Raw genomic sequence first — 27,270 nt, 5'->3', positions numbered from 1 at the left:
ACTGACTGCACAACAGACTCATCCGGGGAGTTTAAAATAAACACCATGCCCAGCCCTCCTCCTGTATTACCTACCTCTGGCTTAGAACAGCTGGATGCCAACCTCTGTGTACTTTGACCCCTGCCCACTGCAGAGGTGATGCTATCATACAGCGGGACTGAGAACACTGGACCAGGCGTGCACAGCCTGGATCCCCGTTGCTTGGGGTGAGAGAAGTGACCTGACCTTCAGAACTCAGCTCTCTGGCCAAAATAAGGGCTGGCAAGGAAGACCTGGCAGGGGAACAGGAAAGAAGGGAGCCAGGTGTCCGGCATACGTGCTTCCCCTCTGGCTGCGGAAGGCGGCGGTCTCACCCTCCTGTGCCTCACAGTCACAGCGGAATACGGGTCAAATGCAGATGCCCGCGCTCCACTCCCTGCACTGGTTAGAAGTCTAGTGTGTAGCCCAGGAATCTGCATTTAACGGGTCCCAGGTGACTTCCAGAGAGCGGGTGGCACACCTCCACTGCCCATCCCCAACCTTGAGAAGCCCACAGGGGTCTGTGGCCCCCACCATGGACATGTGCCCGGTGGGGGCTCTCTTTCTTCCTGGACATGGCCCAGGAGAGTCTGAAGTCAGGACTGAGGTAGCGGCCAGCAAGCAGGGTTAAAAATGATTAGAACTGCCATTTCTAGACATGGTTAGAACTGGATAGTGGGCCACTAACCAAATGGGGGCCCTTCCTGGAAAAGAAGTGCACCTGCCCCAGGCGTTCTGCATGTCACAGACGGTGGAAGTGGGGCAGGAAGGTCCCGTGACTCACTGGCTCCTTGATTTCAACAGAAATGTGAGTTTCCCAGGGCGAGTGCAGGAACCCAGGGAGCAGCCTCTGGCCTTGCAGAGAACTTCTGTGTCGGCGGTGGGTTTCAAAGTGCGGCTTCTGGGTCAGCAACATCAGTCTCGTTAGTTAGAAATGAAGATTCTCAGGCCCCACCCCTGATCTATGGCTCAGACACCCTGCTGGGGGCGGGTGTCTGAGTTACGCTGAGGCCTCAGATGGTTTTGTTAGTGCTTAGTGCCTCAGCGAAGCCTTGAGTGCTTCAGGGCCCACAGGCTTAGGAAAGGTCCCCGCTCTCCTGGCCGTCAGCCAGTCCCTTTTCATGGGGGAGGGGGAAGCACACAGCACCCCTCCCACCCCCTCACCCCGCCCAGCTACGGGGCAGGGGCTGAATGACACAGGATTCCAGGCAGCTGCCGCTGGCCCTGCAGGCAGCCCCCAGCCGACTCTCGACCTTGTTTTCCCTTTCTCTCATCCAATACTTTGGCCACCTAATGCGAAGGGCCAACTCATTGGAAAAGACCCTGATGCTGGAAAAGATGGAGGGCAGGAGAGGGGGCCGAAAGAGGATGAGATGGTTGGATGGCATCACCGACTTGATGGACATGAGTCTGAGCAAACTCTGAGAGTTGGTGATGGACAGGGAAGCCTGGTGTGCTGAGGTCCATGCGGCTGCAAAGAGTTGGACACAATTTAGCAACTGAAAAACACCACCACCCAGAGGGGCTTTCCCTAAGAAAGAAAAGGAACTTGGGGACCTAATCTCCAAAGCAGAGCCAGCCCCAAGGCCTGGTTCCACTCTCCCCTCCCCAGAGACTTGCGGGAATGGGGCTCAGAGGGGCTCAAAGCCCATCTCCTCCAGGCCCAGACTGCTTTCCTCTCGGAGGAGGGGAAGCGGGTGGCTTCCCGTGCCCAGACAGACGCCCCCATGGAAGGGGTTACAAGGGTCACACCCCATACCTCCAGAAATAGGCCAGAGCTAGTGTTTCAGTCAGCTCAGGCTGCTCTAAATGCCACAAACCGTCAGTGGCTTACCTAACAGGTTCTGGAGGCTGAGAAGCGAGGCTGATTCAGAGACCAAGGCCCAAGGGAAGGATCAAGCCAGGGCAACAGGGTGAGCTCCTCTGTGCTTTCTCCTCCAGCCCCAGTTCTGGACCTCTTCCAAGCATTCTGATCAGAGACAGAGATGAACGTGCTCAAAGCGGGGGTCACAGGGATCAGGGATAATCCAGCCTTACCATCAGGATGCATCGTAGAGTCTTTAAACGTGTTATAAGAGACTCCATAGCTTTGAAGCCAAAATTCGAGGACTTACTTGGGTTAAACTAAAAGCACAATTTTCTTTCTTGTCAAACAACTTTATTTGAGGCAACAACTGAAGTATAATTTAATTCAACAGGAAATATCACACTTGGAGGGAAAACAGAAAAAAAAAAAACCCTCCTTCAATGAAAGCCAAACATTCTTTCCAAGGCACAGCACTGACATTTCCAGATTGACAGCAGGAGTTTGTTTCCATAAAACAAAATCTTGAGCCCAAAGTCTGCCTTGGGAAATGGTTTTCCACCTCATCTCCGTTTCTCCAGGCTCAGGGAACGATGCTTGTGGCTTTCCTCAGGGCCAGGTAGCCCGTGACCACGTCGGACGGCAGCCGTCGAATGTAGGAGAACTCTTCGATGGTGCTGAAGCGCAGCTTGCTCTGCGGGTCCGTGTAGTTGGCCTGGGTGAGAAAACAGGCAGAGAGAAGGGCAGAGAGGTGTTGTTGGCAGTGAGATTCAAGTTCAAGTTAAAAATTAGTTTTCTGGTTTTTACTCAAAGTGCAATCAATGTATCTTCATCATGTCTGACTCTGTCACCAAGAAAGCCAAATCACTCACTGTGGGAAAGACAAGTTAATCTCCCCAGACTTGAGAGATGCTTCAGGGTATGGACAGGAAAGAAGGGGAATAACCACAGCAGACACCTGGGGAATCTTCTGCTTGGCGCCTCAGGGCGGCAGGCACCCGTCCAGAATGCACCCGCCCCCACTCCACCTACTCCAGGGGCGCTCCTCTCCTGGTCCCCCCACCCCAGGCCTCTCCCAAGGCCCCCCAAGGGCTCCCCTGCAGGGCTGGGATGGCCACCCCACCCTCTTCCACTGGAAGGGACTGCCATCAACACCCGCAGCCAGGGGCATTGTCACAACCTGCAATTCTGATCATGTCTTTTCTCATGAAATCTCTCAACGGCTCTTCTCTCTGCTCTCAGGACAAAGGCGCAAGGCCACAGCATGGCTCCTCAGACACTGCCTAGAAGCCCCCGCTTCCCGAGCCTCTTCCTCAGCCACGTGTACCCCACTCTCTGGTTCCAGCTACCCTGGCTCTGACACCCTCCTTCCTGTCCTGCCCATTCGCCCTTTCCTTGCTCAGCAATCACCTTCAGGGCTCAGCCCCCAAAGTCATATCATCTGGGAAGCCTTATCTGCCCCTGTAGGCGGGTCAGGACCCCACCCTGGCGTTCACCTCAGCACCTCTGTCTCCGGTGGAATGCATATCTCTGCTGCTTTTACGTTTATTATCTGTGTGACTCTGACTGAAGTCTAGGCTGTGAGGCTCCATGAGGCCAGAACCCCGTGGTCTGCTTATCACTGGATCCCAGCTGCACTGTCTCCTGGCGCGATGCAGAGCACACAGTGGGCCTACGGTGAGTGCTTGTCCCATAAAAGAGGGATGAGTGGGTGAATGAACAAATGAACGACCAGCACAAGCACGGAAAAGAGAAGTTGTTTCCGCTGACATATCACATTTCTCTTTTGGCCTGTTCTCCCCATATGCAAAGTGGAGAAAACACTCACTTACTGTCTACCTCAGGGCACACGGCTCCTATAGACTTTGAAACAGAAAACACGAGGGTGAGTCATTTGGAATTCCTTTAAGAAATTAGAAAAGATGCCACTAACGTCTAGACAGATAGCAGCCAATTACTCAAGTGTGGATCATCTGTGCCAGCGCCGGTCGACTGCGTGGACCCAGACGCCCAGCGATGCGATGATTTCAGGAGGGAGAGAGGCTGGGTGAAGAGGCAACAAGCTGAAGAGACTGAGTCATGAGTTTCTCAATCTCTAAAAAGTCTCAGTTCTACCACAGGGAGCTTCCTAAAGTGTTTAAGGTCTGCATATCAGGAAACTGAGATTATCCCTAAAAAGCTAAGATTAATTAAAGCTCTATACAAAACAAACCTTTGATCCTTTGCCTTAATCCAGCGACTGCCTCTCTGTACAATGTTTCCTTCAGTGACGCTCGTGTAAAGGAAGGCTTAACTAGAAAAACAGCAGCGGGTCCCTTCAGAGGGACCATGAGGCAGTGAGATGCACTGACTGGCAGGGGAGGCTGCCCTGCAGTTCCCAGCAGAGGTGCCGGCGAATGCATCTGGCTTTGATCATCTGGCCTTCACGGATGAACCAGCCCTGGCCTGCCTCCATCTCTGTGGCTGCCTCACTCCCAACATCAAGCTGTGCCTTGCCAGCCCGCCCAAGTTCAGACCTTACTGCCAGGAAGGCTGCTGAATCGATACTGCGGGACTCAGGGCACCGCTGCACCGACAGGAAGGTCAATGTAAACTTGCACAGACCGGACCTGACCGAGTGTTCTGAACAGAGGGAAGGAGGCCGGGGACCCCCCAGAGATGAACGAGCAGGGAGCTGGACTCCTGTGGTCTGTCCTCCTCTGGACTCCGTCCCTCCAGCCTGAATGAAGCCAAGGCCCCCTCCTCAGAGGGCAGGCAGCAAGTGGCTTTATCGCCTCCCTTGTTGCAGGGAGCTGGGCAGTGAACGCTGGCCCCCACTTCCCCCAGGGCTGAAGCACTTTCCACAGCCTTGTAACCAGGGCTCAACACAGGTGTGACCCTGTGGGCCTTCTGGCCAGGCCCCCACACAGGGAAACAGCCCCTCACTGGAACAGACGTGTCAGCGTAAACACAAGCCTGGCTTTATTTTTTAATTACATAAGTTTAATTTATACAAGTAGCAGGTGAACATATTCTTCTCTTAACAAAAAAAGAAAGAAAAACATTGTCAATAAGACTACAGTCTCCTTTTACAAGTCTAACTGCCTGCCAAGCAGAAGACTGGGTTTGATCCCTGGACTGGGAAGATCCCCAAAGAAATGGCAACCCACTCCAATGTTCTTGCCTGGGCAATCCCATCAACAGAGGAGCCTGGGGGGCTACAGTCCATGGAGCTGCAAAGAGCTGGACATGATTTAGTGGCCAAACAACAACAAGTCCTTTATCTTCCCCTGTAGAAATCACTGCTAGGTGGGCACCTTTCCAGACTTTATATACACATACTCTTACACACACACACACACACGCACATATGCCAGAGAAGCGCCCGGTGACTGGGTGTTTATTCTTACTTGGTAGTACCGTGCACTTACACTGCTTTGTACCACATCTTAAAAGTTTATCCATGTTTTTACCTATACATCAACCTCACAGAACAGGATGAACCCCTACCCCACATTGAATGTGTGCTTAGTCACTTCAGTCATGTCCGACTCTTTGTGACCCTATGGACTGTGTAGCCCACCAGGCTTCTCTGTCCATGGGATTCTCCAGGCAAGAAATACTGGAGTGGGTTGCCATGCCCTCCTCCAGGGAATTTTCCCGACCCAGGGGTTGAACTGCAACTCTTCCTGCATTGGCAGGTGGGTTCTTTACCACTAGCGCCACCTGGGAAGCGCCCCTCACCCCGCCCCACCCCGGTTGACCTTTATGTTGCTTTCAATGTTTTGCTTGCACGTTTTCTCATGAGCATTTCTGCATGAAGCTCCTTGTACACACTATTTCTCTAAGGCACTGGCTGGAAGAGAAGTTGTTACATTGTAGGCCTCTACTTTCCTGTCTCCCTCAGTTCAGTTCAGTCACTCAGTCATGTCTGACTCTTTGCGACCCCACGAATCACAGCACTCCAGGCCTCCCTGTCCATCACCAACTCCCGGAGTTCACTCAGACTCACGTCCATCAAGTCAGTGATGCCATCCAGCCATCTCATCCTCTGTCGTCCCCTTCTCCTCTTGCCCACAATCCCTCCCAGCATCAGAGTCTTTTCCAATGCGTCAACTCTTCACATGAGGTGGCCAAAGTACTGGAGTTTCAGCTTTAGCATCATTCCTTCCAAAGAAATCCCAGGGCTGATCTCCTTCAGAATGGACTGGTTGGATCTCCTTGCAGTCCAAGGGACTCTCAAGAGTCTTCTCCAACACCACAGTTCAAAAGCATCAATTCTTCGGAGCTCAGCCTTCTTCACAGTCCAACTCTCACATCCATACATGACCACAGGAAAAACCATAGCCTTGACTCAACGGACCTTTGTTGGCAAAGTAATGTCTCTGCTTTTGAATATGCTATCTAGGTTGGACATAACTTTCCTCCCAAGGAGTAAGCGTATTTTAATTTCATGACTGCAGTCACCATCTGCAGTGATTTTGGAGCCCAGAAAAATAAAGTCTGACACTGTTTCCACTGTTTCCCATCTATTTCCCATGAAGTGATGGGACCAGATGCCATGATCTTCATTTTCTGAATGTTGAGCTTTAAGCCAACTTTTTCACTCTCCTCTTTCACTTTCATCAAGAGGCTTTTTAGTTCCTCTTCACTTTCTGCCATAAGGGTGGTGTCATCTGCATATCTGAGGTTATTGATATTTCTCCCAGCAATCTTGATTCCAGCTTGTGCTTCTTCCAGTCCAGCGTTTCTCATGATGTACTCTGCATGGAAGTTAAATAAGCAGGGTGACAATATACAGCCTTGATGTACTCCTTTTCCTATTTGGAACCAGTCTGTTGTTCCATGTCCAGTTCTAACTGTTGCTTCCTGACCTGCATACAGATTTCTCAAGAGGCAGGTCAGGTGGTCTGGTATTTCCATCTCTTTCAGAATTTCCCACAGTTTATTGTGATCCACACAGTCAAAGGCTTTGGCATAGTCAAGAAAGCAGAAATAGATGTTTTTCTGGAACTCTCTTGCTTTTTCCATGATCCAGCAGATGTTGGCAATTTGATCTCTGGTTCCTCTGCCTTTTGTAAAACCAGCTTGAACATCAGGAAGTTCATGGTTCACATATTGCTGAAGCCTGGCTTGGACAATTTTGAGCATTACTTTACTAGCGTGTGAGATGAGTGCAACTGAGCGGTACTTTGAGCATTCTTTGGCATTGCCTTTCTTTGGGATCAGAATGAAAACTGACCTTTACCATTTGTTTTCCTAAGAATATGCACCAATGTAACTCCCATCTCAAAACAACCATATAGGAGGATGTCCATTTCTGTATGTTGATGGCAAGGCATAGAAGCCAATGTCTTCATTTCTCCCCTATTCAATGGGTCTTTTTTCTAACTATCAGTGAAACTGAACATCTATTTATCAGTTTCAGTGAAACTTAACATCTGCGTTTCATCCTTGTAATTGTCTATTCATAATCTTTTAGTTGATTCTTCTATGGGATTGCTCCCTTCTCCAGGGGATCTTCCTGACCTAGGGATCAAACCTGAAATTGCAGGCAGATTCTTTACCATCTGAGCCACCAGGGAAGCCCCTCAATGATTTGGTAGAGTTCTTTGTATATTCAGAATGTGTTAATTCTTACATACAGTAGGGCAAAAGGTTATGTATAACATGACAAGTCCTTTACCAACGGCATAAAGGGGCCTGGAACAATGCTTTTCAACATGAACAAAATTCCCTGGTGGCTCATACAGTAAAGTATCTGCCTACAGTACGGGAGACCCGGGTTCGATCCCTGGGTCAGGAAGATCCTCTGGAGAAGGAAATGGCAACCCACTCCAGTACTCTTGCCTGGAAAATCCTATGGACAGAGGAGTACGGTAGGCTACAGTCCAAGGGGTCTCAAAGAGTTGGACACGACTGAACGACTTCACCTTCAATGTGTAAAAACCACTGTATTAGCAGATGAGCTGCCTGGAAACGGTGACGATAAAGCTATGATCTAAGGGGCCACCCTCCAAGTCATAAACCATGGCTGCTACAAGCTCAGCACAAAATGGAACAGGGGAAAATTTCCACTTTGGGCCAGAACAGAATAACTGGTGCGAGACTAGTTCTCCTTCCATAAACAGCTACTAAAATGGGTCAAATATACAAGGCAACTATTCTCTGGCAGGAGACAAGAGATAGCCTAAAACTACATTTCTCTCAAATGGAAGCTCCCTCAGGGGACCTTTCGGAAGAGACACACGCCCATGAACAGATGAAAGGAAGAGCCCACCAGACACAACCCCCACACACCGCTCCCTTCCCCCACCCCCCACACTGCTGCTCTCCCTGTTTCTTAGGCTCATTATATTTAAGGTCTGTGTTAATAAGTCTGAAGAGTATATGCTCCTCTCTGGAAGAAAAGCTAAAAACATACAACTAATCCAGAGAGGAAAACTAATTAAAAAAAAAATCTTTCCTAGTGTAAAATGTGTATCATTAATTTAGTTTGTTACAGAGGTTGGAGTCATATATTTTCATAAAAAAGTAAAGAATTTAAATGAGGTATATGGGCTTCAAAAAATGAAGTGTCTCATTATTTCCACAGTTATGAGAAGAAGCCCACCTTCCAAATCTAATAATAATGAAAAAGCATGACAAAGTTCTAAAAACTTCTATACTTCATCCACATTCTGAAAATAAGGAAACAAGATTCTCTGGGGTACACCGAGGTTCATGGACTTGCCCAAGTCCCACTCATCGAACGACACTGCTGGTTTTCAAACTGTGTCCCCTAGAAGCACCACAGGGGTCCCTGTGGTGGGGAGTGGGCAGAAGGACAGAGGACCAGACCCACATGGGGCCACAGTGAGCAGGTGGGCTCCAGGGCATTCTGTAAAAGCTTTCATTGGAAAAGGGATTCTGATGCTTAAAAATAAATATGAAAACCACTATCTTCACTGTAGTGCCTCTTTAGAAAAGTTTACATTTTTTTTTTTTTAAGTACAATCATCTCTAAGATGCAGGGAATTTTTTTAACTTTAGCCAACAAAAAAAAAAAGTTTCTTTCATGTTATCTCATATAGTTAACAAGGAGAGGAAAGGAAAGTAATACCCAGGTCTCCTGCTTTCTGGAGCAACGCCTGCTCCAGGCTGCCCACACGGATGCCCCAGGTTGCTGCTGCTGCCTTTTAGTTGCTAAGTCATGTTCAACTCTTTGCAACCCCATGGACTGTAGCCCACCAGGCTCTTCTGTCCATGGGATTCTCCAGACAAGAATACTCAGAGTGAGGTTGCCATGTCCTTCTCTCGGGGATCTTCCCGACCCAGGGATAGAACCCGTGTCTCCTGCGTGGCAGGCAGATTCTTTACCACCAAGCCACCTGGGAAGTCCCCGCTCTTGGTCGCTGCCGCTCTTAAATAACTGCATAAACGCTTCTGTACAAACCCATCACCTGTTCCCAGTACACGAGCCCCAGGCAGGACCAGTGTCGCTATTCAACACTGTCTAAATAGAGGGGACAGTGAAATCTCCTTTTCGGCTCAGTGTTATATGACATAGAGGTGTGATGATACTCACAAGAAGACCTGAAACATCAGAATACTTCTTAGCTGGTTTAAAGGATGGAGGAGCATCAATACTGAAGTCTGGAAAAAAAAAAAAAACAAGAAGCTAACTGAACTGGCTTTAAAGCATTCAGATCCCTTCCCCTTTTTCCCTAAAAATATTGCTTGATAATATTCCCAAACTTTCTACCTTGTGATTAAGTGCTCAGAGAATTCTCTGGGGAAATAATACAGGATGCCATAGGCCAAGCACAGTCTTCAAGTATGGCTCTGCCTTGTCCCCAGGGACCCTCCACTCCAGCAGAACCACCAGAAAGCTCATTGGCCCACCAGCTGCTTTCACAGTCTCTGGCTACACAGGCTGATGGTGATGAGGTGTCAAGAACCCACTAATTGGATCTGAGCATCCGGACACCGGAATGTCCACACCCAGGCATCTGACTAGCTCATCTGTCATCAGTCTGAGTCACCCCGACGAAACACACGCCGTGGGGCAGGAGATGGAAGGAACTTTGAACCTGTACTTTCCACTAAAGTGGAGCAGAACATACAACAGACATTCGGAAATACTGTAGTATAAAGCATTAACTCTGAAAAACACTGGCTTGGAGAGTAAAACAGAGCGGGCCTTTAAGCTGGTGGTGAGAAACCCTCCTAAAGCTTGGGCAACATTTTACTTGGAAACACATTTTAAGAGTAGACTTTTGAATAAGCAGTTTGTCTAACAGCAACACCCATATCATCATATCTGGACCTGCTTCTCCAGATTGAAATGTTAACAGTGACACTAAAAACCACACATCCATGACAACGCCAATACACACAGATTCAACACAGAGTATAAAGCTATGAGGAAACACACACATAATCTTCCTATATTGATACCACTGTAAAATTCCTAAGCTAGAAAATGTTTCTCCATGAACGCAAACATGATAAGATAATGCAGGTTTGTTATAAGAAGGTTCCTAGGCTGAACATTATGAACACATAGGAGGGTCTAGACAGCTCACAGTTGGGATCATTCAGTTGCCATGGCAATGCCCTTTCAGAAGCCAGGATCTGTTTCAGGTTCTTCCAGGTTCTGTTCTTCTTGCCAGCCACTGCACCACCATGGCCAGAATGCTCGAGGCGCAAGCGTGGATTAGAAGAAACAAAAATCAATGGAGACGATCATTTCAGAATCTGACATTTATGCTTATTCATAACTGTAATAAACCTTTCATTCAATCAACAGTCAGTATACCCTAAGGCTTTAAAAAAACATATTACACCATATACCTTAAGCTTACTTATAAAAAAACACAGCTTTTGGATTTTTAAAATGCATGAGTTAGTCGCTGATGGAACAGAAATAAAGGGTTATTCTTTTAATATGTACATAGAAAATCACATCCTTTATTGGGTCTAACTTTATGGAATTCACTCATGAATTTCTCACTACTTTAAAGTAAGTTTACTACAAAGTTAGATTTAAACACATGACCACATCTCTCAATTCCCTTCTGAGGGCCAGTCTCCACCTTGTAAATTACTGGGGCTCCAGGAAAACCCAAAGAAGCCTCCCTCATGACACAGCAAGCTTTCTGGAAATTTTTTTTCTTTTTTGTCTTGTGAAGATAAAATGGAAAGAACACAAAAGTTACAGGCACTATTAATGCTGAATTTTCAAAGGTAATTAGTGAAAAATAAACTGTAATGGTATAATCAGAATCATGGAATTTATCCTACCCCTCAAGAACAAAAGAAAGAGGCACCTATATCTACTTGATAGCACAAGACCTTAGATGTACCTAAAGAAATTAGTGAGGCGCATTCCTCCTATAATTACTGCACACCTCATCTAAATCTCACGAAAAAAGGAAGGCAAGCAATCATCCTGGAAATGACACCCTAAAAACAGTATCACTGAATGAATTCCACAAAATCCTTGGGAACTGGGAGAGCCACAGGAAGGGCTGTCCTGCCCCCAGACCTCAAACCACAGTCCCCGGCGGAGGGCGTGGTGATGCAGACTGAAGGAGAAAGGCCACCAGCGCTGTCTGGGCTCCAGACCGACCGAGTGAGATCAGAGGCCGAGGCATGGTGGTTTGGTTATTTATAAAACAAATTCGATGCTTCTGGGGCTCAGAGCATAGTGAACCCACCTGACGGTGCAGGAGACCTGGGTTCAATCCCTGGGTCGGGAGGAAACCCTGGAGAAGGGAATAGCAACCCACTCCAGTATTCTTGCCTGGAGGATTCCATGGTCAGAGGAGCCTGGTGGGCTACAGTCCATGGTGTCGCAAAGAGTAAGACATGACTGATCAGTGGACACTTTCACTTTAGATGCTTACCACAAAGTTGGGATCCTTAAATGGCAATGGTTTGGCAGCTTTCTCCATGGGTCCTGTGCTAAAATCAGAGGGCACCATCTTATTCTCAGTCACACCATCCATGCTGATACCCTTAAAACAAAATAAGAATAGTATGGGGTCAGTGTCCTTTAGCTGAGCTTCCTAACTCAGCTCTCAACAAGATGTAAGATGACAGCACCAGACACAGGAGAGCAGACAGGGTGCCCGGAGCCCCAGACGGGGATCTGCATGGGGTGGGGTCGGGGGAGAACCTGCCAGGCTGGGATCTGCACCTGTCTGTGCAGAGGCCACAGTGGAGGCAGCCGGGGGACCCCAGCTACCAGACGTCCTGGCTCCTCTGTGTGCCAAGCACAGGTGTCCTACCACTACAAGGTGAAAACTGAGGCTCAGGCGGACAGGTCCAAGGCCCCACAGTAACTGCCTCTGGATTCAATCCAGCTGGGGCCAATGCCAAAGCCCCACCATCCCTGTGACTCCACGTGGCCCCTGCTCCTACTGATCTTGTTAAATTATGTCTTGAAACATTAAGACCAAAAAGATTCCAGTCCCTTGAAGGGTCTCCAATCAGAGAACCCAGGCTGGTGCTGGCACGCTTCAGGGCACAACAGAATGCATTGTGAGCATTCTGAGCGAGGACAATAGACGGAGAGGAGGCAGGAGGCCTCGGTTCAGCTGGCTGCAGCAGAGAGCGCCCTGACAAGCAGGCTCCCGGACTTTAAAACAAAATGCCTTTTAAGCTAAGAATCAAGAAGAAAAAAAAAAACAAGCCAAAGCAAGAAATCACTTCTGATTTGTATTGCAATTTCCAATCTTCCCAGACTGCAATAAACTGTTTTTTAATGGATACACAATTTATACACAGTGAAAGGCACAGATCTTAAGTGTAGATTTCATGAGTTTTGCCAAATGTTTCCATTTGTGTAACCCAGATCCCTGTGGAGACAGACTTTTTCCATCTTTCTCAGAAAGTTCCCTCAGGCCTCCTCCTGGTCAGTATCTTCCACCTTCATGGTCCACCATTGTTCTGAATCCCACGTTACTTTGGCCCGTTCTAGACTTTATGAGTGAAATCCGACAGCACGTGCTGTCTGCTGTGTTTGGCTTCCCAGCATGGAGTTTCTGAGGTTTATCCATGTCACAGCATGGACCGGTGGTTTGTTGCACAGAATTTGTATACCGCTCTTAAGGTGGTATTCCCCTGAATAGGATGTACACAGTGTGTTTACCCATTTTCTTGCTGATGAAATGTGGGTTGCTTTCAGCCTTCAGCTATTATAAATAAAGCTGCTGCCAACGTTCTGTACAAGCCTCTGCATGGATGTATGTCTTTACTTCTCCTGGGTAAACATCTACATGTGGGATGGTCAGGTTACACAGTAAGCACGTGTTTGTAAGAAACCGACTAGTGTGTGCGTGTGTAGTCGCTCCGTCCTGTCCTGTTCTTTGTGACCCTTTGGCCTGTGACCTGCCAGCCTTCTCTGTCCATTGGGTTTTTTCAGGAGAGAGTCCTGGGGTGGGTTGCCATTTTCCTCCTCTAGGGGATCTTCCCAACCCAGGGATAAGAAACTGACATACCACTTTCCCAAACGGGCTGCCCTCTTTCACACTCCTAGCAGCAGAGTGCGAGAGTTCTGGTTGTATGTATAGATCCCACCCCTACCTGCCCCCCTAAAATGGCCTCCATGTGGGGGAAGGCGGGAGGGGGAGATGGGGACCACTCACTCTGTTGCAACAGCCCCCTGAAGGGCTTCTCCTCAGACACTTCCCAGACTCCTCTCCAGGGTCTCCCCTCCCTTCCCCCCTCCCCCGACCCTGGGCCTGTGCATGACCCCTCTGCTATCCGGATGGCCCCTCCCCTCATCCGTCCCCCCATTCCTGGCTTCTCCTAACTTTTCTCCTCTCCAAGGTCTGCTCAGATGTCCACTCTCTAAGAACTAAGATCCCTCCGATTCGTCATCCTTTCCCCACCATATGTAGCCATAGTTCTCTCTCTTTCTTCTCCTTTCCACCCCTCCCTCCCACAGTCCTTCCTTTATCTGGCCCTTCCTCAGTTGTGGGGTTCAGAGGAGGCCTGAGGCCCACTCCATTCTCTGCAGCATGCTCAGCGACACACTGTTAAGATGTAAGTTTGATGTCTGTCCCCTGCTGACAGCTGCCCAGGGCTTCCCACCACCCTTGGGATCAGGCACAAATGCCGGCCTCCTTTCCAGCCTCCCCTCTCTCTCCCCCTCCCTCCTGTAATTTGTATTTTCTGGTCCCCAAACCCATGGAGTCATTTTCTGCCAGCATAAATGGTCTTCAGTGTTTTCCATTTTTTATTTATGCTTCATAAAAATTTCCGTCGGGATTAGCTCATGTCAGTTTTAATTTTACAAGAAAGATAAGATCTAGCATTTTGTATGTAACTAACTTCCATTACCCTTGTGATTTTTCCTTCATGGTCCTAAAATTTCTGTGGGTATTAATATATGTGTCCTGGGAGACCCAATTTGATGGAGCTTTGGTTTTTTCCCATCACATTTAATCAGTAACCAACATTGCCTTGCGCAGTTTTGGCCAGTTGTCAATGCTATTTTGTGTTGACTATTGGTAAGAGTAATATCATAAATTGGATACATAATTAACAGCTGTATTTAACTCTTGGTTAGTCAATGAAGGGCTTCCCAGGTGGTTTGAGTGGTAAAGAACCTGCCTGCCAACGCAGAAGACATGAGAGACCTGGGTTCAATTCCTGGGTTGGGAAGATCCCCTGGAGTAGGAATTGGCAACCCACTCCAATATTCTTGCCTGGAGAATCCCATGGACAGAGGAGCCTGGTGGGCTTCAGTCCATAGGGTTGCAGAGGGTCAGACATGACTGAAGCGACTTAGCATGCAAGTAGTCAATGAAATGATAGCAGCTTTGTGAAACAGGCAGGGAACAACAGACTGGAACAAGGAGACACAGAGGAGAGAGGTGAACAGATGAGGAGAGGGGCCAACCCGAGAGTGAGAAGACACAGGGGCCTGAACATCCGGCTTCACCATCTGGCCCAGTCTTCCATGCCTGCGTCTAACCCAGCACCTAGCACAGAGAAGCACCAAATAATCACTGGCTGATTAACTGATTGGAGTTAAGGAACAAGACAATGCAGCATAACTCTGTCAGCATCCGTTTTTGAGATGTATATGTTCAGGGGTTTGTCGTAAGGAATCTCCTCTGGATGGGAAGCAGCAGCCAAACCCAAAGAAACACAGGAAGGCTAATTCAGAAATGACTGGGTTTGGTTACCTGCGGGTGCAAGGGAACAGGGTGGAAGTAAGAGAGGAGTAAACATCTCCAAGTATAGCTGTCCGTAGTTTTGACCTTTTGAGGCATGTTCAGTTCAGTCGCTCAGTCGTGTCTGACTCTTTTCGACCCCATGAACTGCAGCACGCCAGGCCTCCCTGTCCATCACCATCTCCCAGAGCTCATTCAAACTCACATCCATTGAGTCGGTCATGCCATCCAGCCATCTCATCCTCTGTCGTCCCCTTCTCCTCCTGTCCCCAATCCCTCCCAGCATCAGTCTTTTCCAGTGAGTCAACGCTTTGCATGAGGTGGCCAAAGTACTGGAGTTTCAGCTTTAGCATCATTCCTTCCAAAGAACACCCAGGGCTGATCTCCTTTAGAATGTTAAAGTTTCACATACAAATAGATGGACAAATCCAACAAGTATGGGGCAGCAGATAGAAAAAATGGAATGCACACAAGAAACCAAAACAACCTGAGGTTTGAGTGAATAACACAGACACACTAAAAGGGAGGAAGGGAGAAATAACGTTAGTGATATGAACACAGTATTCCAAAAATATAACTCAAGGTGAGAGGCAAAAAGAACCATGAACAATTGGGAGGTTTGTTTCTCCCAGGAGTACAGGTTAATGGTTCTGAAACTACTTAATATGCGTTCTAAGATGAGGCAAATAAGGAATGAGGGACAGCTAGAATGAACCGCCTGCTACTGGACTGAAATCACAGGTTAGCGATACAAATTCATGGGTTTAACATATAGATAGAAAGATAAACATGGAAATGGGGACTTCCCTGATGGTCCAGTGGTTTAGAATCCACCTTCCGATGCACGGGACGTGAGTTCAATCCCTGGTCAGGGAACTAAGATCCCGAATTCCACAGAGTGACTCAGCCCACAGGCCATGACTAGAGAGTCCGCGAGCTGCAACTCCTGAAACCTGCCTGCTCTAGGGCCCATGCTGTGCAACAAGAGAAGCCTGCACATCACCACTAGAGAAAGTCCACATGCTGAAATGAAGACCCAGGGCAGCCAGATTTTTCTTTTAAATAATAATAATAAAGAAATGGATACAGGAGCATGGGGGACGGTCATACACACACTCACACACATGACCCCCTACATTTCCTAATTGCTTCCAATGAGATGGCTAGAAGCAATGAACATGTCAACCGCAAATCGGCTTGCCAAGGGCATTTGCCATCTCTGCCTCTGTGGAGGACTGAACCCCGTGCTGCTGCGGCTGCACATGCCCTGAAGGGAGTTCAGGGTGGAGAAGAGCAGCGAGGCCCTCTGTGCTCCAGGAGGCCTGGTGGACAGCTCCTTGCTGCTACTGCTAAGTCACTTCAGTCGTGTCCGACTCTGTGCGACCCCATAGACAGCAGCTCCTTATTTTCAGGAACTGAGTTCATGGTCCCAATCCTTGCACCTCCTCCTATCTACAAAAGCACTAAATCCCTTCATGGTGACATCAGCTCCTCTTGACTAGAGGAAAACCTTTTGTAAGATAAGCATTTGATTGCATGGAACTCTTCACCAAAATCTTATTTATCGACCCCCCACTACCTCTCTGGAGCAGTTTCTCCGAGCTCTTTGAGGTGCTGTCTCCTGGGCTGTGGTCCTCATTTTGCCCCAAATAAAGCTTAACTCACAGCTCTCACATTGTGCACCTTCTACTGGTCAACACGCAACAGGCACACCAGTGCTCAGATCCTGGTTTCCAGGTATTGTTCTCCAAGAACAAGTGATCTTTGAAGAAACAGCTGATTCCAGGACTGGGGCAAGAAAGTACAGCATGAGTTTTTGGTGCCAGAAGGTAAGAAATCACTTGTATCAGTTTGCTAGGGCTGTGTAACAAAATATTAATACCACAGACTGGGTGGTTTAAATAAGAGAAATTTAGTTTATTAAGGTTCTAGAGACTAGAAGTTCAAGATCAAGATGTCAGCAGGGCTGGGTTTTCCTGAGACTGATCTCTTTGATTTGTGGGTGACTGTCTTCTGACTGTGTATACACGCCCCTATGACAGCCTCCCTCTTATGAGGACACCAGTCAAATCGGATTAGGGCTCCACCCTTATGACCTCATTTAACCTTAACTACTAATGGCCCTATTTCCAAATATAGTAACTTTCTGAGGCATGCTGGGGGTTAGGCTTTTAACAAATAAATCTTGAATGAACACAGTTCAGTCCATCATGGCACTCAAAAAATGACAGAGGTAAAGTAAAAGACACAAGAGTCAGTTTGAAGAGGTTCCCACTAGGCAAACCTGGACAATTTGCTCAACATCATTAGTCATTAGGGAAATATATCAAAACCACAATGAGGTATTACTCCATACCCACCAGGATGGCTCTACTCAGAGGCATAATAACATGTGTTGGTGAAGATGTGGAGAAACTGGAACCCTCACACACTGCTCGTGAGCTGTACAAAGGTGCAGTTACTTGGAAGAACGTCTAGTGGGTCCTCAAAAGTTAAACACAGAATTATCATATGACCTAATAATTCCAGTCCTAGGTACTTAGCTAAGAGAATTAAAAACAAATGTTTATGCAAAAACTCATACATAAATATTCATAGAAGCATTATTTATAATAACCCAAAAGTACAAACAACCTAAATATCCATCAACCAATGAGCGCATAAATAAAATGAGGTTCATCCATACAGTGGAATATTCTACAGTTGTAAGAAGGAATGAAGTACTAATACATGGTACGACATGGATAAACCCGAGTATATTATGCTAACTGAAAGAAGCCAGACACAGAAGGCCACCTATTGTATGGTTGCATTTAGCTGAGGCACCTAGAGTAGTCAAACTCACAGAGATAGAGAGTAGGCCAGGGGTTGTCAGGAGCTGGCAGGACAGGGGACCGGGGAGTGCTGCTAATGGGCAGGCGTTGCTTTTGGGGGTCACGACACCAGCGAGGAGCAGGCCAGTGGGTGTGGACTGCCAGGACACAGGGCCTATAGGGCGGCCCATGTTAAGGGAGAGAGAGAAAAACAACTCTAAGAACTACATGGTGAGCATCAGGTCAGACCAGAAAAGCCCAGCCAGCCGGGGCCAACTCGAGAAAAACAGGTGGAATGTGAAAGAGGTATCCTGGGGCCAGATCCACTTTAAGATTCAGCTTCACTGAGTTTTTCATAAAGAAAATGACTGCTTACATAATGCTGTTTCCACCAGGGAGAAAAGAAACCAACGGAACTGCTCAGAAGAAAAGAGGAGATACTTGAGGGCAATGAAGAACCAGGCCCAGAAGGCTCTGCTGGTGATTCCAGAACCATCCACAGAACATGCCTGGCTCGCAGGGCACCGTCCTCAGCAGGGGCGTCAGCTTTTTCTTCTGAACCAGAAGTGTGTGCGCGTGTGTGCTAAGCTGCATCAGTCCTGCCTGACTCTGTGTGACCCCGTGGACTGTAGCCTGCCAGGTTCCTCTGTCCGTGGATTCTCCAGGCAAGACTACTGGAGTGGGATGCCATGCCCTCCTCCAGGGGTCTTCCCAACCCAAGGATCAAACCCGAGTCTCTTATATCTCCTGCATTGGCAGCGGGGTTCATTACCTAGGAAGCCCCCGACTCCTAAGTGGGGAGGCTCAGAGGTGCTGGGTGCACAGGGAAATCCCGGGAGGGAACACAGAACAGCCCTTTGATAAGGGTTGTTTGCTCCCAGGTCCTGGGAGGCCCAGGAGGACGCAGCAGGAATGCCTCGCTGGACCTGGGCTGCTGAGGAACGCAGGTGCTTTGCAGCCCACGTGGGTTGGGAGGGCAGGGACCCCACCTGGAGACAGACAGCAGCCAGAGGGAGGGAGGCAGTGGGAGGAGAGGCCTGCTGCTCGGGCTGCTCCAGCAGTAGGAAGGGATTGACGAGGCCGCGCTCTAGCCCTGACCCCAGCACCAACCGAGCCCTCCTGTTTGTCTGATCACCTTTTCCTCGCCGCTTCCCCGTCCGCAGGCCAGACCTCCAGCAGCTGAGGCGGGGACAGGAAAGGACACCATCCTGACACCAAATGGGCCACCGTTGACCCGGAGCCGCTTCCTGACCCTGAAACAACGACTGCTGGCTTCCCTCTCTGAGCAGGTGCAAAGAACACGTGGCTCTGGGCCCAGGGCTGGGTGCTCTGCTTTTCTTTCCCCTTTAAACCCACCCTCTGTGGTACTCCACCCTCGGTCTTCCCTTCCCCTGGGCTTCTGCCAAGCTGGACGCCTGGGTCTGTTAGTGACGAGATGAGAGGGAGAGACCTTCTGTCCAGAGGAGGATTGAGTCCGGGAGGCAGGGCTGCAATTAATATGTGACTGCTAAGTCGCTTCAGTCGTGTCCGACTCTTTGTGACCCCATAGACGGTGGCCTACCAGGCTTCTCCGTCCCTGGGACTCTCAAGGCAAGAACACTGGAGTGGGTTGCCATTTCCTTTGCTAAGAGACTTTAGGAGCTGAACGGTTGAAGACATGACCGCCCTGCGATCAGGAAAGAAGTGACGCCTGGCCCTAAGGGGTGTCTACTCTGCAACACAGAAAGAGCTAAAAAGACCCTGATGCTGGGAAAGATTGAGGGCAGGAGCAGAAGGGGACGACAGAGGACATGAGTTTGAGCAAGCTCTGGGAGTTGGTGATGGACACGGAAGCCTGGTGTGCTATAGTCCATGGGGTCGCAGAGTTGGACACGACTGAGCGACTGAACTGAAGTCCCAAGGAAGAGAAACCCAACCCGCCAACAAAGGAACACCTGACAACCCCTACGTGACTCCAGAATCAGCCAGGCCTCAGCTTGCCTGCCTGGAGATCCCAGTCACACAGCTTCGTGTCTCCAGGGCAGCTCGCAGGGTCCTGACTCCAACCGAAGGGTAACTGGGGCCTTCTCTCTGGTTACACAGAGAGAGACAAATGTCCTTTGTCTATCATGTAAGAACCCAACACCCAGTTACATCTATCTAATAGTAACCTAGATTCAAACACCTGAGCCTAGTCTACAACGCAGGGCTACTGTAGGGTTATTACTTGAAACAGCAAAAATGTGAGATGTAATCTAACATCCAATCAAGTCAATTAAGTTAGAGCACTTAATTCCTTGTGAAGACTATCAACACAGAGAAAGGGCCAGGAAACAATGCTAAGTGGAAGGCAGGGCCCACAATGTTATACACCAAATATGGTTTATGAAAACCTGTATCTACAAGTAGGAAACACAAATGATCATAGTTGTGGGGGAAGAAGACTGGCTGGTGTTTTATGGCCACTTTAAAAATAGAAAAAAGAAAACTAAAAATATGGTTTGTTTGAAAGGTGAGGTAGAATGATCGCTTGCTTAAATGAATAAAGCAAGCCAGGATAGTGTTCTCCAGCTGCCTCCAATGGCAGAAGAGTCTACTGTCCCCTGTACTCTGCACTAGCCTTCTAAAGAAGCAACTGTTGCCTCTCAGCTTACATGATGTTATGATAACTGCGTCACCATCATACATCAGCCGATTAGGTAACCTATTAGTCTGTAGGTCAATTAGGTTTCTCTGTAGATTTTATTAACCTGAATAGCCACTTGGAAAATATAAACTGCCCTGTATTCATAGAGAAGGACTTGCGGACACAGAGGGAGGAGAGGGTGGGACGAATTGAGAGAGTATCATTGACATATATATAGACTACCATGGGGCTTCCCTGGTGGCTTGGTGTTAAAGAAACTGCCCGCAATGCAAGAGACTTGGGTTGGATCCCTGGATCAGAAAGATCCCCTGGAGAAGGGAATGGCAATCCACTCCAGTATTCTTTCCTGGAGAATCTCATGGACAGAGGAGCCTGGCGGGCTACAGTCCTTGGGGCCACAAAGAGTCAGACATGACTGAGTGACTAACACACATACACACATAGACTGCTGCTGCTGCTGCTGCTGCTAAGTCGCTTCAGTCGAGCCCGACTCTGCGACCCCATAGACGGCCTCCCACCAGGCTCCCCTGTCCCTGGGATTCTCCAGGCAAGAACACTGGAGTGGGTTGCCATTTCCTTCTCAAACGCATGAAAGTGAAAAGTGAAAATGAAGTCGTCCAGTCGTGTCCAGCTCTTTGCGACCCTATGGACTGCAGCCTACCAGGCTCCTCTGTCCATGGGATTTTCTAGGCAAGAGTACTGGAGTGGGGTGTCATTGCCTTCTCCGACACATAGACTACCATATGTAAAATAGATAGCTAGTGGGAATTTACTGTATAACAAAGGGAGCTCAGCTCAGGTGCTCTGTGATGACCTAGAGGGGTGGGATAGGGGTAGGAGTGGGAGGGAAGCTCAAGAGGGAGGAGATGTATGTATACTTATAGCTGGTTAAAAAGCAGAGATATTACTTGGTCGACAAAAGTCCGTCTAATCAAAGCTATGATTTTTTCAGTAGTCATGTATGGATGTGACAGTTGGACCATAAAGAAGGTTGACAGCCAAAGAACTGATGCTTTCAAATTGTGGTGCTGGAGAAGACTCTTGAGAATTCCCTGGACTGCAAGGAGATCAAACCAGTCAATCCTAAAGGAAATCAACCCTGAATATTCATTGGAAGGACTGATGCTGAAGCTGAAGCTCCAGTACTTTGGCCACTTGATGCAAAGAGCAGACTCATTGGAAAAGACCCTGATGCTAGGAAAGATTGACGGCAGGAGGAAAAGGGGGCGGCAGAAGATGAAATGGTTATATAGCATCAGTGAATCAATGGACATGAAGTTAAACAAACCCCAGGAGACAGTGAAGGACAGGGGAGCCTGGCGTGCTGCAGTCCATGGGGTTGCAAAGATTCAGACACAACTTAGTGACTTAACAACAAATAGCTGATTCGCGTTGTTGTACACCAGAAACTAAGGCAATATTGTAAAGCAACTCCCCTCCAATTTAAAAAAATGCCCTGTATTGATCTAATAAAATCTTCCCCCCACCCCAAAGCATTCTCTGCACCTGGGATATGGTTATATTAGAGATCTAATTGTATCTTCTCAGATGTAGAGCAGTAAGAATGATGTTAAGACAGGCAGTCAAGAAAAAGAATGTAGATTCTGGGTAGTCCATTTGTATCTCAATACCGACTCTATCACTTGTCAGCTGTGTGACCACAGAAAAGTTACTTAACCTCTCTATGCGTCTGTCTTTTTATCTGTAGAATAACAATTCTCAGAGGGTTGTTCTGAGAATTAAATGAGACAGCAATTAGAAAGTACTTAGAACAGTACTTGGTATACATAGTAAAGTGAAAGTGAAGTCGCTCAGTCGTGCCCGACTTTTTGCGACCCCATGGACTGCAGCCTACCAGGCTCCTCCGTCCATGGGATTTTCCAGGCAAGAGTACTGGGAGTGGGTTGCCATTGCCTTCTCCAGGGTATACACAGTAAGTGCCCAATAAATATAACTATTATTATTTATCACGATTGCTTTCACTTTAGCACAGTGTATCTGTTTTTCAACCCAACTTAACACTAGTCATTTTCAAAGTATCAGGACCAAAATGGGTGGGAGGTGGCACTTTCCAAATTATAATGTAAGTAATCAATAAATATGTTAGTTACACTGAAAATCTAAATCCAAAAAGAAGACTTGTAGTTTTGTACAGATGTACTACTTAGCAAGCACAAACACTAATGATTTCTGCTGAACTAAAGATTCATCCTGATGAACTAATAAAACAAAATTGTTTTAGTACTCAAAGTATTTAATATCACTTTACATGGCTGACATAAATGAGACATCTATAAATGCTTTGCTCCAAATACTTTCAGGTCAAAAATATTCCCTTCAACCCCTGAGGATTTCCAAGCAGTAAGCCCTTTATATTTCATCCATTCATTCAATTTTACTTCAGAAAAAGCATGCACCTTCTGGAAAAGTAAAACCCACCTTAAGAATCCATCAAGTTATTTTCACTAATTTCAAAAAGCACTCTAATGTCTATGTGAGTGTCCTTTGTAAATTTTTAAATCCCATGAAAGGTTAACAGACACTGTTTAATTTTTTTGTAAGACACAAAATAGCTGAAATGACTGAAGTAGGGAAATTTAAGATACTGAAAGATCTGTAAAGTCCCTTTTAACTCAATAACTATGATCATTTATATAGAAAAACACTCATTTCCCATTGATGACACTTTGAGCATCCTGACACTTGGGCATAGCTCCAAGTCTGGAAGGCCTTCCCTAGTCAAACTGTCCATTCCTCAAAGGCCGCCTCTAGTCCCTCTTCTCTCCACTTCTCCTTCTCTGGTGACCATCTCTGGCTCTGAGTCTTCATCTTCCTGTGTCCCACCACTAAGGCACCAATACCAGAAAAGACCCATAACTGGCTTTGGGACATGGTTAGAAATGATGAGATTTTCCCATTTCAGATATGTGACAGGCAGAATTCAGAGATGGCCCTTAAGATTCCAGGTCTCTGGTGTATACACACCTTGACCCCATTTTTACGCAAATGCTAATGTATGTACCACTGTGAAGCGATCTGTGATATATTGAAGGGAAATGCAACACATATCTTATATTTGAAATAAAATTAAGGTCTCAGGTCAGCTGATCTTAAAGGAGACTATCCTGGTGGGCCTGCCCTAATCACATATGCTCTTTAAAGCTGGGCTCAGAGTCAGAGACAAGAGAAGTCAGAGATGTTTGAGGAGTAAGAGGGATTAGACACAAAAGAGATTCTCAACAGTTGGCTTCAAAGACGGAGGAGACAGTGCGTCAAGGAACTTGGACGGGGACGAACTGACAGCCAGGAGACAGGGACTTCAGTCCTACCACTGCAAAGAACTGAATTCTGCCAACGATCTCAGTAAGGCTCAAAAAAGATCCTCCCTCAGAGCATCCACCCAACAAACCAGCCCAGCCGACACTTTGATTTCAGGGACCAGGGAACCAAACCTATCTCGTTGTGCCTGGACTTATGACCTACAAAACCAGGAACTGATAAACCAGTGTTATCTAAGCCACAGAATTTGTGGTCATCTGTTATGATAGCAGAAGAAAACTACTACAATATATGTAGGTCATTCTCTCCTCCTGGAAGGATTTTGGGAGGGCAGAGACAAGCGATAATCCACTGAAATAACTTAAGCTTACTGCTGGAGACAGAACAGATATAAATACTTGCTGACTGAACTCAACAGAAACATAACCGAAGGCTGAGGACAATTTAGGAAGATGCCAGGCAGCCCTCAGGGCAGCACTGTGCTAATGCCTGCATTTACTGCGGACCAGGGAATGAGGACGCAATGTTATGTTGGTGGTGGTGGTGGTTTAATTGCTCAGGCGTGTCTGACTCTTTGTGACCCCATGGACTGTAGCCCACCAGGCTCCTCTGTCCATGGGGATTGTCCAGGCAAGAATACTGGAGTGGGTTGCCATGCCCTCCAGCAGGGGATCTTTCCAACCCAGGGACTGAACCCATCTCCTGCCTTGCAGGCAGATTCTTTACTACTGAGCCATTTGGGAAGCCCTGGTGCTATGTTAGAACAGGGGGGAAATCTAAGACTTCTGGAGACAGAAGACAATTTTTTTTTTCCTTCGTGAGATGCTGAGGGTGGGAGTCAGGTAACTGGCTATCCACCTCATTAGTTAAACACCAGCTGGGGAGAAGTGAACAAAGAAGTCACTATTCCCGGGAATGCCCTTCTCTTTCCAGCCCAAAAAAGGGCTGAGGCTGCTGAGATGGAGGGGACTCACAGGAAGAACCTAGGCAGCCCTTCCCATTACTGAGAGTTCTAAGACCAGCAAGGTTTCGATGTCCACCCAGTGGGGTTACTGGAAATCCCCCCATTCAGAAGGCATTCATCCACTTTCTGAAGCTTGCTGTGGTGGTGGGAGTTGATGAGCAGTGCTACCTTGGGTCAAGACAATCATTCCTCTCAATAGGTACTGACTACATTCTTTGGTCTTGGCACAGCTGGATATCAAAATGCACTGAGCACAATACTGGGAGAAAGTACTCACAATGCATATATCTGGCAGAGAACTCCGTGCGTGCTAGTGCATGCATGCTAAGTCACTTCAGTCGTGTCTGACTCTTCGCAACCCCTTGGACTGTAACCCACCAGGCTCCTCTGTCCATGGGATTCTCCAGGCAAGAACACTGGAGTGGACTGCCATTTCTTCTTCCAGCCAAGAATACGTAAAGAATTCTTATACTTTAGTTCCCTGGTGGCTCAGTGGTAAAGAACCCACTTGTCAACGCAGAAGGCTTGGGTTGGATTCCTGGGTCAGGAAGATCCCCTGGAGAAGGAAATGGGGAAACACTGTTTCACAGAGAAATCCAAACACACACAAAAGAATATGCTCTGTAAGAAAAGAAACGGTGTTAGTCACTCAGGAGTGTCCAACTCTTTGTGACCCATGGACTGCAGCTCACCAGGCTCCTCAGTCCATGGGATACTCCAGGTGAGAATACTGGAGTGGGTTGCCATGCCCTCCTCCAGGGGATTTTCTCAACCCAGGGGTCGAACCCAGGTCTCCTGCATTGCAGGAGATTCTTCACCGTCTGAGCCACCAGGGAAGCCCTATGCTCTGTATGATTCCATTTATATTCTGCTCAAAAAGACAAAGTCAGTCTATGGTGGGAGAGGTCAGAGTAGCAATTACCTCCAGTTGGGAGGGAAGAGAGTACCAACTGGAAAGGTCACCAAGGAATATTCTGGGGCTCTTAGAAATGCTCTCTATCCTAATCTGGATGGTGGCCACATAGGTGGGTACATATGTAAAGTCACTGGTCTCTACTCTTGCATGTCACTGTATGCAAATCATACACAAATATTTTAAAAGGAAAAAAGTGCACTGCTGCTAAGTCACTTCAGTCGTGTCCAACGCTGTGCGACCCCATAGAAGGCAGCCCACCAGGCTCCGCCGTTCCTGGGATTCTCCAGGCAAGAACACTGGAGTGGATTGCCATTTCCTTCTCCAATGCATGAAAGTGAAAAGTGAAAGGGAAGTCGCTCAGTCGTGTCCGACCCTCAGCGACCGCATGGACTGCAGCATACTAGGCTCCTCCGTCTATGGGATTTTCCAGGCAAGAGTACTGGAGTGGGGTGCCATTGCCTTCTCCGAAAAAGTGCGCTACCAATTACCAATGGAGAAAACCATAGACAGCTAATATCGCTAGACTATCCTTCTGGGTGAAGGATGCTACACCTTGTGTTGGAGAGTACAAAGTAACACACTCCATCTTTGCTCTCTCACGGCTTTAAATAAAATACAGGAGCCAAGAAAAACACTTATCTAACCAAGCTACTCTTGTGCTGCAAATGCTTTTCTGGAATCGTGGAGCCCGGATCGCCCAGATGCGGTGAAGTCGTGCCAGGCGCTGTGCTCAAGATCTTTACGACCATGATCTCATTGAATCCTCATAACAACCCTATGAGGTAAGACTAAACCTACTCTGGGGCAGGGAAACTAAAGGTCAAAAAAGCACTTTCCTGAGGATGAGGGAAATCATCCGTAGCAATACATCTTTATATTCCTCCACACGGTTCATTAGGGCGCTCTGCACCTCACAGGTATCTGGTAAATGTCTGAAGAATGGAGCAAGGCGAGACACACGCGAACTTCTGCTTAACTGAAACTCACATTAAGGAGAAGTCCGCAGCCTCGCTCCAAACGAGACTTCGACGGGAAGAGGTGGCCCTACGATTAAGGCAATAACAGCCTCCCCACCTCCCCTGTTCTAGACAATGCAACGCGGATGGTTATTTAATCAAAACCCACGTAGCCAAAGTAAGAGGGTGCGGAGAAGTTTCACTCGCACCAGAGACCGCATCTACGAAAGAGGTGTGACTGTACGGCCCCGCCCACAAGAAACGCCCAGCCTCGCTGAGCCCCACCCACTCGGGCCCGCGCATGTGCCCTCGAGCCCCTGGGATCGGGAGGGGGAAGGGAATGTGGGCTTCCGCGCACGCGCAGATTAGGCGAGTGACAGCGAACCTGCGCAAAGCCGGAGGCGGACACCTTTTTCTTCTTGCTGGCGCTGTAGCCCCCGGCGCTGCTGCCGTTGTGGGAAGGACTGGCCGGCCTCTTCTTGCTGTTCCGGGCTATCCCCGGAGTGGACGTGGTGGCCACAATGGGGATCTGAGCCGCCATTCCCACCCTGAGCCTTGCTCCTCCCCCCCTCCCCACTCGGGTCCCGGTGCAGGCCCTGGAACTTCCGGCCCGCTGTACTTCCGTCTCGATGGTTTGAAAACCCGGCCCGGACTCGGAGAGCGTGCGTTACTTGTCTCTGGGCCAGATCTAAAAGGCGGAGCTCGGAACAGTTTGTTCCTTCCGGGCGGGACGGCGTCTGCCAGGG

General features: G+C 48.1%; 1 protein-coding gene across 3 annotated transcripts; it reads right to left on the bottom strand.

The window, feature by feature from the left end:
• Positions 1-2,154: 2,154 nt before the first annotated feature.
• On the bottom strand, positions 2,155-27,163 carry INO80C (INO80 complex subunit C). 3 transcript variants are annotated; one of them, XM_019986887.2, is made up of 5 exons: positions 26,910-27,163; positions 11,692-11,802; positions 10,369-10,480; positions 9,369-9,436; positions 2,155-2,537 (listed from the first exon to the last, which is right to left on the bottom strand). In XM_019986887.2, the coding sequence occupies exons 1-5, from the start codon at positions 27,063-27,065 to the stop codon at positions 2,406-2,408; spliced, it is 579 nt and encodes a 192-aa protein (XP_019842446.1). In that variant the 5' UTR covers positions 27,066-27,163; the 3' UTR covers positions 2,155-2,405. The 3 variants fall into 3 exon arrangements, with proteins under 3 accessions (XP_019842446.1, XP_070634849.1, XP_019842447.1); XM_070778748.1 differs by lacking the exon at positions 26,910-27,163 and adding an exon at positions 25,161-25,184; XM_019986888.2 differs by lacking the exon at positions 26,910-27,163 and adding an exon at positions 24,930-25,130.
• Positions 27,164-27,270: the final 107 nt, after the last annotated feature.

Source organism: Bos indicus, chromosome 24 (assembly GCF_029378745.1).
Source record: "Bos indicus isolate NIAB-ARS_2022 breed Sahiwal x Tharparkar chromosome 24, NIAB-ARS_B.indTharparkar_mat_pri_1.0, whole genome shotgun sequence".
NCBI classification, from domain to species: Eukaryota; Metazoa; Chordata; class Mammalia; order Artiodactyla; family Bovidae; genus Bos; species Bos indicus.
Note: the sequence above shows the minus strand (reverse complement) of the source record. Positions and strands in the feature narration are given on the sequence as shown.